Source organism: Grus americana, chromosome 1, assembly GCF_028858705.1.
Source record: "Grus americana isolate bGruAme1 chromosome 1, bGruAme1.mat, whole genome shotgun sequence".
Lineage (NCBI taxonomy): Eukaryota > Metazoa > Chordata > Aves > Gruiformes > Gruidae > Grus > Grus americana.
Genome location: NC_072852.1, coordinates 65,691,693 through 65,703,860, shown reverse-complemented (window position 1 = coordinate 65,703,860; position 12,168 = coordinate 65,691,693). Strand labels below are relative to the sequence as shown.

Genomic DNA, 12,168 nt, shown 5'->3' with positions numbered 1-12,168 from the left:
TGCTCAGCTGTGAGGCTTTGGGTGAAAAGCACACAGTGAACTGCTGAAATGACAGTCCTATATATTAAAAATGTCTGGGCTATTCTCCTGTCTATTTTTTGCACAGAGTATAAATTCTGTCATATTCCCCTCAGCCTACTCTTACTATACAAAGCACATATTTAATTAAAGCATTCCTCCTCACAGTCTTGTTCTCTTGAACCTGATCCCAAGGATTTTAGGGATGTACCTGTGAATAGACAGTAGGAAAAAAAGTCTGTCTAGCCTTATGTTCCTCTATTTATCCATGTGTTCACTTCAACATGGAATTGGCAAACAAATCTTAGCTGTTTCTAAAAGCAAAGGCAAATGCATGAGCTCCACCTTCTGCCAGTTATATTTCTTTAAATATAAATTACAAAGTTGCCTCAGACAGAAAACCTTTACCCTGGTATAGCATTTTGACTTTTCCATAGAGAGAGGCTTGCTTATTTTTCCTTAGAGGTCGGAAGGGTTTTTGCTGTTGTGCTGACTTTTTGCATCATCTTCTTCCTTTTGCATCTGAAAGAAAATATGCAGTGATGAAGTGACAGTGAAAACGCATTGCTCTGTTTAAGTGACACGGATTGTATGTTTCTGTGCATCAGCAGGTTAGTCACAAGGGCCGGAGAAGGATTCCTTAATCTCTGATGTATGGAGGAACCAAGCATAACTGAATTTTTTGTCTTTCTTTGATTGCACCCTGGATTTTAGAAGCTCTGGCTTAAAGAAGTGATGCCTTATGGGTGGGGAAAAAAGGAGAATATTCCAATTAGAAAAAAACCTAACTTCTCTGTCACATCTGGCCTTCATGCCTCAATAATCCCTTGAGCACAGCTCATAAATAATGAGCTCTCGGAGACTGGCTGTACAATTCCAGTGCATTCTATTGACTTCCAGGGGATGCACAAAAGGATAGCATATATCCTTAAGGCAAAAGTGTGTGCTGTTTTCTTGGTCTTCTATCAAATGTATATTGCTAGTAGTTTAATTACTATTTATTGAGTACTGCTGGTAGGCTATACATGGTGCAAAAGAATTGCTGTAACAGAACTGATTTTTATCTCTTTCTTTCTTTATCATTACCCTGATATCCATTTCATACTTTTTTCATAGCTTTATGTGATACAGATTAAAAACATTTTGATTTGAAAGAAACTGAGGAAAGTACAAGCAAGCAAGCATCAAGGGATAACCTCATCATGTTAAAAAAAACCCAGACAAAACCCCTCTTTTTCCAGGTACAAATAGTCAAGAGGATGTAAAATATTACTTTAATCTCACCAAAATGGAAAAAAAAAAAATTATTGTACACATCTAACTAGATAGCCAGATGCTCAGCTGAGGTGAGTTTACTAATTCTATTGACTTCAACAGACCTACTATTTTTTGTTTATTGGCAGACTAACTTTAGTTTGATGCAGTGCCAAAATCTTTGCAAGTGTTGACAAAAAAAGTAACTGCAGTGTAAGAAAATTAGAGGGAAACATGACACAAACATATTCCATAAACTTCACAGAAGCATACCCAGGTGGAACATGAAAGAAAGATAGAAACAAGTCACCTTCATGTGATCTGGCTCCTGGTAAATCACATCTTCACCTCAGGTTATGAGAGTGGCATACCCTTAGGATTGAATTTTTTTTTTTTATTTGGAATCAGGCTTGAAATAAGAAAAGTGGACTGTTTTGTTAGTAGGAAAGAAATGAATACGCAGATCCAGTTCCAAAATTTTCAAGTCATTATTAGTTTTATGACAGGACAAAGAGAAAAATGCATCTGAGAACTTAAAAATCTAGATCTGGATTCAAATGTTGTGCCTTTGTCACATATTTAGAGGTATCCTATTGGTATGTTATTCCTAAGAGGATATTATATGTTGCAAGGTGTTTTCATTAGCCAAAGCTGACTGGTCCTTCTGCACACATTTTCTACCTTTAAACTTTTTCCAAGTAGTTTTTCTGGGATCCATTTCCTAAAGGCAAAGAGACTAATGTCACGACACTATCTGTTTTGTTTTCTTTCCTCTGCAGGCTTAAGTGATAATTGGGTACCTTGTTAGCAGAACAGAAATGAATAACTCAACGTACATAAACTCTTCCACTGAAAATGTGATGGCTCTGGAGAGCCCCTATAAAACTGTTGAAGTGGTCTTCATCGTCCTGGTAGCAGGGTCTCTCAGTCTAGTCACCATAATTGGGAACATCCTGGTCATGGTATCAATCAAAGTCAACAGGCACCTACAGACGGTCAACAACTATTTCCTGTTCAGCTTGGCCTGCGCTGACTTGATCATCGGCATTTTTTCTATGAACCTGTATACCCTCTACACTGTGATAGGCTACTGGCCCTTAGGGCCTGTGGTGTGCGACCTCTGGCTGGCTCTTGACTATGTGGTCAGCAACGCCTCTGTAATGAACCTCCTCATTATCAGCTTTGACAGATACTTTTGCGTCACCAAGCCTCTGACATATCCTGTAAAGCGGACCACTAAGATGGCAGGCATGATGATCGCAGCTGCGTGGGTGCTGTCCTTCATCCTGTGGGCCCCTGCAATTCTCTTCTGGCAGTTCATTGTGGGAGGAAGGACTGTCCCAGACGGGGATTGCTACATCCAGTTTTTTTCCAACGCTGCTGTCACTTTTGGCACTGCCATTGCAGCCTTCTATTTGCCTGTTATCATCATGACTGTCCTTTACTGGCAAATCTCTCGAGCCAGTAAGAGTCGAATAAAGAAAGGGAAAAAGGAAGCTGCCCAAAACCAAGATACAGCTTCCCCCAGCCTTGTCCAAGGTAAAATAGTGAAACCAAACAATAACAACATCCCAACCAGTGCGGATGGGTTGGAGCACAGCAAAATTCAGAATGGAAAAACCACTGGAGAGACGGTGACAGAGAACTGTGTTCAAGGGGAGGAGAAGGAGAGCTCCAATGACTCCACCTCTGTCAGCGTGGTTGCTTCCAACATAAAAGAGGATGAAGCTGCCAAAGATGCTAGACAGGCTTCTGCCTCCCAAGACCATCTCAAAGTGGAGAACTCCAAGCTGACATGCATCAGGATAGTCACCAAGTCCCAAAAGGGTGACTGCTGTGCCCCCACCAACACTACTGTGGAGATAGTAGGCACCAATGGGGAGGAGAAGCAGAATAGTGTAGCCCGGAAAATCGTCAAGATGACAAAGCAGCCAGCCAAAAAGAAACCACCTCCTTCTAGAGAGAAAAAAGTGACAAGGACTATTTTGGCCATCCTCCTGGCCTTCATCATCACCTGGACCCCCTACAATGTGATGGTGCTCATCAATAGCTTCTGCACATCCTGCATCCCCGGCACTGTATGGACCATAGGTTATTGGCTCTGTTATATCAACAGCACCATCAACCCTGCTTGTTATGCGCTCTGCAATGCTACTTTCAAGAAGACCTTTAAGCACCTTCTTATGTGTCATTACAAGAATATAGGAGCTACAAGGTAAAAATAATAATAATAATAAAAATAATAATGGAAAGGGTGAAGAAGTTCCAAATTAAATTAAAAAACAAACAAACAAACAAACAACAATGCCATAGCACTTTATGCTCTTCTATGGAATGTGCAATCCAGGATGTTAGTGGAAATACTGACATGGGGCATCAGCTCCACCCCTGAGAACTACACTTAAAAACACTTTTTTAATTGTTGAAAATAAATCCTGAGGACATGGAGATGTTTGAGGAGTTATTCAAGTATGTGGAATGGAGGCACAGTTCCTTGCTTTTTGAGAGTATTTTGCAGAAGGGCTTTAGAGTCTACAATTTTTTGTCACTCTGTGTAAAATACTTGTTCCTTTTTTTTTTTTTTCCCTGTGTCTGTTTAATACGTCGTCATCTAGGGGGAAAAAAGTTAATTTTAACAATAACTGTGGAAGAGGCATAGGTGTTTGGAAGATCCTTACATAATCCAAATGAATCATGGTAGAAGGTTTCTAAAGCTCAAAGTTGTCTACAGTTTTTTTGTCACTGTCATGTAAGAACCTTAATGTTAGGTAAATCATGATGAAAGTTATTTTATGTTGTTTATGACACTACCATTTCCAAAACTGCATCAGTTCTGAAAGTGTGCTTATGCTCAACATGTAATCATTGCCTAACCTGTGTATCATTCAAAGTCTGCTACTTGTCCCCTTCTACGGGATCTTGTTCTGTGATTCCTTCATCATGTCAAGATAAAAGTGAAAAAGGTGGTCTGTTCCAGATCGCTACATCCCAAGACTGTTTCAGCATCTATGTAAACCAAAGCTTTTAAGACAATTTTGTTCACTTTGTTGGTCACATAACATCCACTCGTGGATTTGTCTTTTACCTCCATCAGCCTTTTCTTCCTTTTTGTACCTTACTTGTCCAGGGCACGAAGATTGAATATCTAAAGAAATTGTAAATTCAAAGATCTCAGCCACTCAGCCACCATGGTGGCCAAACAAAGGGCCTCAGCTGAAGAATAGAAACAAGATTATTACTAGGAAAACGGAGGTTACATCCTTTTAAAGCTGGGTGTATAGATGAAGAGGTATGCTAAGCTCCACAGAATGGATAGTATTAGATGACTGCACTCTTGACCAGTCAAAAGATGATTCACATTCATTTATTGAAGAAAAGAATAAGATGGACTGACATGCCCACATGGATCGAGCTCTGCCTAACCCCTTAGTGTGAAACCAAGGTCCTTCCTAGGTGTATCCTGGACAAGATGTTTACTTTGTGGAAAAGATATTGGCTACATTGCCTTTTGCACCAGCTGGGAGCAATATTTGCACTGTGAGCCAAGGGAACACTATAAAAAAGCAGAGAGGAAAACAGTGATTACACAAAAACAGATACTGAAATAGTCTGGATGGGGAGCTGGCAGGGGTAAAGTCCAAATATTATCTGCTACTCCACACCAGCTCAAATTCAGATTCTTTCTGCCTGGCAAAGAATTTACTCTTTCAATAGTCGATATTTATTGTAGCACAACTGAGCACTGTGTGGATAGGACAAAGTGTATCAGATTACTGAACACAGCAATTGTCTGCGAGTTATGCATATACTAGTTACCTCCTTCTTAGTAACTCTAACTTCCAGGCACTAGTGAAGGTACACCTACAGATTTTGTTACCCAAAAAAGTAGTTTGCTGCTTAAACAGTGTCCTGAGAGACTGTCTTCTGGAGTGAAAGCCACCTACCAAATAGGGCACTAAGTCATTCTGTATTAGTCTTCCAAAACGCACTTCAAAATAGCAGCCTTTAAGATTACAGGGAAATTAATCTTGCAGACTTAAGTTTTACATTTGACAAGCTTATTGGAACACAGTGTCAAACACTTTGGCAATATGACAATTTTCATGTTTCAAAGTACAAGTTCCTAGCAGAAAGTGAAAATGAGGAGGATTAAACTGCAGTAAATTAAGGCCACATTAAACTCAGGATTAATGTGTCTTAATATGCATTCATTGATTTTATACCCCTAGTGATTTCATCCTAATATATCTAAGTGTCTCCATGCCGCCAAGGATCTAATTTTGCAATCTTCACTTGCCTTGAGTCATATTTACTATCACTATTTTCATCTTCCTGATTGTAAGGAAGAATAACTCAATGATAAGGCTTGCAAAACTGAGTGCTGCTTGTCTTTCAAAACTACATTCACTACGCTTATCTTGACAGGTCAAAGGAAAGACTTACATGATCATTTCTAGGCCATTTATTCTCTTACAGTGTTAAATAATCCAGATAAAAATCAAAGATAATATGAAATCTGTTAATTTTCTAAATCTTACTTCTTTAGAAAAGTTTCATAAAAGAAACACATTTGCTTCTTTCTTTCAGCAAGTGCTGTGGGCATCAATAATACTGATACTCAAATTGGGAAATAATGGTTTGTATATTCTTATTTAATCTTTTAACTCCAGTTTTCCAGCAGGTGTGCAAATCCTTTATTCTGACCTTTGAAGCTGTCACTTGTTCATTAATTATTAATTTCTCTAACAGCTAAGGACACTTCTACAGGTTAAGAAGTGGAAGATATAGATTAAAAGTATACTTTTTCATATTGTATTTTCATGTGATGTGATGACACTCAAAATACCATGCAGAAAAAAAAATATTTTGGTGCCAGCATTCATGAAAATACAAACAGAAAGAAAGAAAGAAAGACAGACAGACAGACAGACAGACCTTCAGCTTGAAACTTTCTAGCACTTTTCCCCAGCACCACCGCTGCTTTTGATCCTAAAGGACAAAATGCTTTGGTTTGTGTTTTACTATATTTAAAAGGCTTGCAGGACATACAATCCTATATATTTCCACCTTGTACCAGTTCAATGAAAATATATCTCCATGGTACATCCATATTTGCAGCCAATTAAACAATGTACAAATACATGACATAATGCACCTACCCATGTACACACAGGCATGCAAACACACACACCAAGATGGTTTATATACATGGAAAATAATCATCTAACATTCAAGATATTGCATGGGATTGTGTCCATGTTGCACTCACTGGCAGCTGGTGGGAGGTGCAGAGCCAACACTTCCTCACGACACTGTCTACCCCCTCCCGGAGGCAGAGAGGAGGCAGAGCCGTGCCCTGAGATACTGGGAACCTCTTGGGTCTTCAACTGGTTGTGCCTCAGTAAGGCAAAAAGTGGGATAATCTTTCAGACCCGCACGATAATTTATTCTTTTGAACATCTTTTGAGTTCTCATGTCTTTCCTTTGTGTCCCAAACCACGTTCACCAGGTTTCACTTCCCTTCTGAGTGATAGTTCTGCGAGATGTAGATGCCGGTCTTGAAGAGCAGCACTCCCTGGGTACCTCCTCCAGCTTCCCTGGCTGTCACCTGCGCCCCGTCGCCCCCAAGGCCCCAGGTGGCCCTGCTGCTGGTGCTGCCACGTCTTCACCTTGGGCTTGGCCAGAGGATCCCAGCGGCACGTCCACACCATGTGCTGCACTGGCCACTTCTGTTTCACACAGAAATTGAGCAAACTGTGCAGGTGACTCATGAGGGGGGAAAAAAAAAAAAAAGGCAAACAACAAAAAGCTGCAGCTAGCACTTCTTGCCCTCTCTTTTTCTTCCTCTTAATTATTTCAAGAAACAGGCTAAAACTGAAAAGGCCCAACCAACCCTTGGCAGTAGCCCTGCTGCAGCAGGATCTGTCACGACGGCAGCCCGTGGGGAGCAACTCGTACTGTCAAAGGCCAGACCTACCTTCACTCTTCAGGGAGAGGACAACAGCCTGAAGATATGTCAATCCAACTGGCACCTTTTCTGAGTATTAAAGACATCCGTGGTTAAAAAAGGAAAAGAAAGAAAAAAAAAGAAAGAAAGAATGAAAGAAAGAAACAAGCTGAGGTAATGTTGAAAAATATATTTTCTAGTGCTTGCTTTCTTTTTTGCCTCACAAATGCTCATGGGGATGGGAGTGTTCAATTGAACCCCAGGGATTAGTTGTCTGGCATCCACAAAGCATAAAGGGGACAAAAGAAAGTGCTAAATCTATCAGTCCTCTGTTTTATATTTTTCTGGTGGAGGAAAACATATTGACAAGAGGAGGCGTCTTTAGCAAACGTGAGAACAGCCCACACGCCAGTGAGGAAACCCACGGGGTGTCCCAGCTGCTTCTGGTCATCCCAGCAGGGGCAGGGGCAGGAGGCGATGGACATTTTATTGTTTGTTTCATCTCCTGACGGATTTGAACATATCCATGTGTCTGCTTTGCAGTGAGGCTTGCTAGTAAGCTCACTGGCCCCTTCCCCATTTTTGATTAATTTTGATCCCTGTTCTTCATCCCTATGGATGCGATGGCTGCCCCAGCGCTGCTGGTGGATATGGCTCCTGGTTTCTTCTTCGGTTCTGAGGCAGCGGCACACTTTGCATTTTTCACCTCGACTGCCGGCAGCTCTCCTTGCCACTTCTGTTACCTAAAACCGTTGCTGGTACCGGCCTTGCAGGACGAAATAGGTAAAGCATCCTCACAGCCACTTTATGCCGCAAAACTGGCGTGATGCAGCTGGGGGGCAGAAAGAGTGCTGCTGGTATTTGTTTTCCCTCCCTCCCCTTACAATAGTTCCTGTAGATCTTTATTTTTTGACAAACCAGGTTGCTTCTCGTGAGAAGCCAAAATTCTTAGGAAAGAAACAGATAGCCAGAAAACAAACTCCGGTCCTGTGGGTGGGGGGTTTTCGCTGACAGGTAGTGGGTTTGGCATCTAATAGTCTTTAACATTTTTAAAGATCTCCAGGATCCTAGATGGCTCTGTACTCTCAGCTGACAGCAGTGCAAGTGGCAGAGATTGAGAAGCTAAAAAGAGGCAAGCTTTTTTGGCAAGCTTTTTTTCATCCCTGGTTCTACACATGTTTTATATAACAAGTCTAGAGACACTTGCTAGGGCCGTGATTTCTATACAGTATGCTTTTATTGTTCCTGTATATAAGGAAAAGCTCTAGACTTCTAAGAAATCTTTTTCCTTTTTTTTTTAATTTATAGAAAATCTTTCCCTGAAAGAAGCTGATAGATGGTCCTTAATTTGTTGTGGCTTCTTTTCTCGTTTCTCTGCTTGTCTTCCCTCTTTTGTCTTGACAAAAGTCTTGACACAGTCTTGACAAAAAACTTTCCTCCTTCCTCACTTTAAGAAGATGTCGCTTGTGTTTCAGCTACAGGTGTGCAGTTTCTCATGCCTTTCAGGCACTGTGAATGCTGGTATTTGAACTCTTTAATCCCACCAAAAATACTGCCTTTCCTACCATGCAAATCTCCTCCACTGAAATCCAAACTACCATGTGGAATGAGAAGTTCCACAAATTCTTTCTGCATGGGTTTTAAATTGGAAGCAAAAAAAACCCCTCACGTAAAACAAAGCCGAATCAATTCTATTCTTCTCCAGTTTTTTCATTTCCATATTAGAAACAAGGGTGGATAATGGCAAAGAGTGAATGTTCTTATAGTGGAATATCACACAGAAACATGCACGGATTAATTTTATGCCCTGTGCAATAGTAAGGCAGCCATCCCTTCCCTTGAATCCCCTTTTATTCCCGTGCTTACTATCAGAGTATTCACTGAGATACCAAGCCTAAGAATGTAATTACAGCAAGGCTGAGTTGGACATGAATCATTTACCACAACCAATGCAACTATTTCTCCTCCATTTTCACTTCCGTCCCTTTGCTATGGCCTCTTTTGCTACACTGTGGAACTTGAGGGTTACACGAGCGTATCAGTCCTCCCAGGCCTCGTATTTCAGGATATCGGGTAGACTTGTGATACGCATTTTCTTCCAGTATTAACCAAATAAAGGGAAACAAGTTCTGGTGTCTTTTCACCTTCCAAAGCTCTGCATAACCTGAAAAGTGCAATTAGGTAGCTACTCTTTTTCATCTTTTTATAGTGAGTTTCTTTTTTCCGTTGGGTTTTGGTTTGGGGTTTTTTTTTACCATACTTGCCAAGAAGCACATGGACACTGTTTTCTTTGCAATGCCCCAAAGTGCTCTGAGTCTCTGGGCGAAGCGGCTGCGGGCGGTACGTGAGGCAGTATGATCACAGTCCGTGTCACAGCGGCCTTTGGAAGGCAGGATTTCACTGGGTGCTTAGCGTTTGGACTGTCTCACCCGACAGCACTGAAGAAAGCACAGAGGGACACGCTTGGCATGCCCTGACTTGCAAAGGGACAGGCAGGTCATGGTCGGATTGCTTTTCTGCTCCACCCAGCTCATATAGGCTATGGGGAGGGGGGGAAATTTCTGCCCCCGCCGGAGGCTCTGTCTCTACACCTCTACCCCAAAGACGGCCCTTCTCTGAAGCACATTATGGTAGCAGTGGTAGTGACAATAATAAAAAACTCTTGTGAGAGTGCCATGGTTGCCAATAAACAGACCTTCTTATATCTTATCTCTTAATTCTGGTGTCACTTTGCAGAGGTGGTTGGTAAGTTAGAGACTTGCAGTTTGTAAATACCTTTAGATAGTGTGTTTTAACATGACCAACACCATATCTTGACTGTGTAAAAAAAAAAAAAATTAATACATTATGTGTAGTACTATCCAGATAAGGTTATAATGTAAATATATCTACAATGAATGTCCAATTACTCTTCAAGCTCTATGTACGAGGAAGAACCTCATCTCTTCTTGAGACTTTTTTTAACTTAAGGGTATGGAAAACCTGTTATTCATTTATATAAAAAAACCAACTGCAATGTTTTCTTCAAAACAAAATACTACTTCAAGGAAGAAGGGAATGCTTTATGTGTATGTGATATCCAAAATCTTATGGTAAGACTGGGAACTGAGGATCTTACAAGTCGGTTACTGGTCAAATTCTTGATGCTGTACATTTGATCTCATATAAATAAGATAAGCACAAGTTTATGGTTAGCTGTGTAAAGCTGACCCACTTGATTACATATACATTATAGATATATATTTATATATGCTGTATAGATATATACATATTATACACAGCATTCATACAGTGAAAGCAAAGTTTGATAAAGTCATATTAACTGGGAATTTGGATGTAATGTTGTGCTCCATTTGGAAGAAAAATGTCTGTGTTATTCAGCAACATTCAAATACGTTATGCAGAATGGAGGAAGAACGTGCTTCACCAAAACAACTCATGAAGGACTGAGATGATGAGGGTTTGAAATATCTAAAATTACATGCCATATATGTGTATGTACTTCTGCTGAGTTGTATTCCTAGTTAAAGCATTGCATTAAACAGCAAATTATAACAATAATAAAAATGTTTTTGTATGTGGTATCTCTGTTTATTTTTTCTTTTTACTGAGTGAACTACCCTGTGAAATGTGAAACTGGGATAATATGTGGAGAAAAATAGTTTCCCTGCAGTAGCCACAGGGTTGTGAAACTGTCTGTAGTAATTAAGAGAAAAATTCTAGCTTTTTTTTCCCAGCTTTCTTGGCAAGTGTGAAGTTCAAGAGAAGTTTGGAATACCACTTTACTTGCCCTTGTCTTGCCCGCGTCTTTGCTCCTCCCTCAGTTCCCCTCCTCTGGTGACTCTGCTTCCTTCAGAAGATTTCACCTTTAACTGCAAATTCAGCAATCTGATGAGGGGCTCCAATAAGATATTCCTCCATATATTTCTGTCATCCAAGTGTTAAAAGGGAATAGGTAAGACATTTTTGTAGCCATCCTGTTATATCAAAGCAAAAGAAATTTATAGTTAATTATGGAAGGGAGATGGCACTACTAATAACCAAATGTATTTTGAGCTCCCTTTGCCTTAATGCAAACCTAACTGGATGGCATGGCTAGAAAGCATCTGGGAGTAGGAATAAAGAACACAGGTTGCATATCTCCAGCTCCTCAGGGTCTCAGGATACTGTCTCACCCCCACTTCAGGAGCCAACAGAGCTCGGATGCAGCCGAGGAAGCCAGTGGTAGTGACTGAGGACCATTCCTGCCCAGGTAAATCCGGCTTTTGGTGCACAGTCAGTCTAGCAATTTGACAAGTGATTGACGAGAGGGTCTCTTGGCCATCGTGGGTGCATCAGCTCTGCCAGGATCAGGATACTTCAGCCCAGCCGCTCCAGAATGGAAAGAATTCATTTCGATAAGGTGGTCTATATTGACTTCTTCTTTCTAAATTTTTCCTTTGTTAATATTTGAGCATTTTCACTGTTTCCAACTTTTCAGGACTTTACACTTATCTTTGTCCTCTCTGCCTAAGGCTTCCCACCACTGCCATTTTCTCTGTTGTTTCTTCAGTCCAAGCTCACCTTCAGCCATTTCACCACCTTCCTGTCCATAAGCTCTCCACAATGAAAGCCAGAAAAGTCACTTTTTCATCTTCCTTTTTCTCAAAACAATCAGATAAATTTACATGTTTGAATATATTCCTTTGCTTGCCCAGTATTTAAGTCCCTTGCACTCTGCAAAGTCTATACCGATAGGCTGTGAGGTGAGAAAACACTATTACATCTCTTTTACAGGCAGATCCTGACGGTCAAAAGACACTTGTCAAGATCACAACAAAGACACAAATAGGTACCTGAACTCTGTTTTCCCAAGCCGCAGTCTACTTATTTCTGATTTATCTCTTCCCTTCAAAGAACAGATTACCGCTTTCAGACCCCGCTACGCTAACCATCACATCACAGACCAT

At 40.7% G+C, this 12,168-nt stretch overlaps 1 protein-coding gene across 12 annotated transcripts in view; it reads left to right on the top strand.

Moving 5' to 3' along the window:
• Positions 1–10,797, top strand: part of CHRM2 (cholinergic receptor muscarinic 2) — a 107,847-nt gene extending 97,050 nt beyond the window's left edge. For 9 of the 12 annotated variants that reach the window (XM_054848991.1, XM_054849050.1, XM_054849031.1 and 6 more), the window contains 2 exons: positions 2,052–3,487; positions 6,782–10,797. In XM_054848991.1, coding sequence (XP_054704966.1) covers positions 2,091–3,487; positions 6,782–6,803 — 1,419 coding nt within the window. In that variant the 5' untranslated portion in view covers positions 2,052–2,090 and the 3' untranslated portion in view covers positions 6,804–10,797. Of the gene's footprint in view, positions 1–2,051; positions 6,185–6,781 lie in introns of those variants that run through there. The other 3 variants (XM_054849085.1, XM_054849075.1, XR_008580040.1) reach the window with 2 other exon arrangements.
• Positions 10,798–12,168: the final 1,371 nt, after the last annotated feature.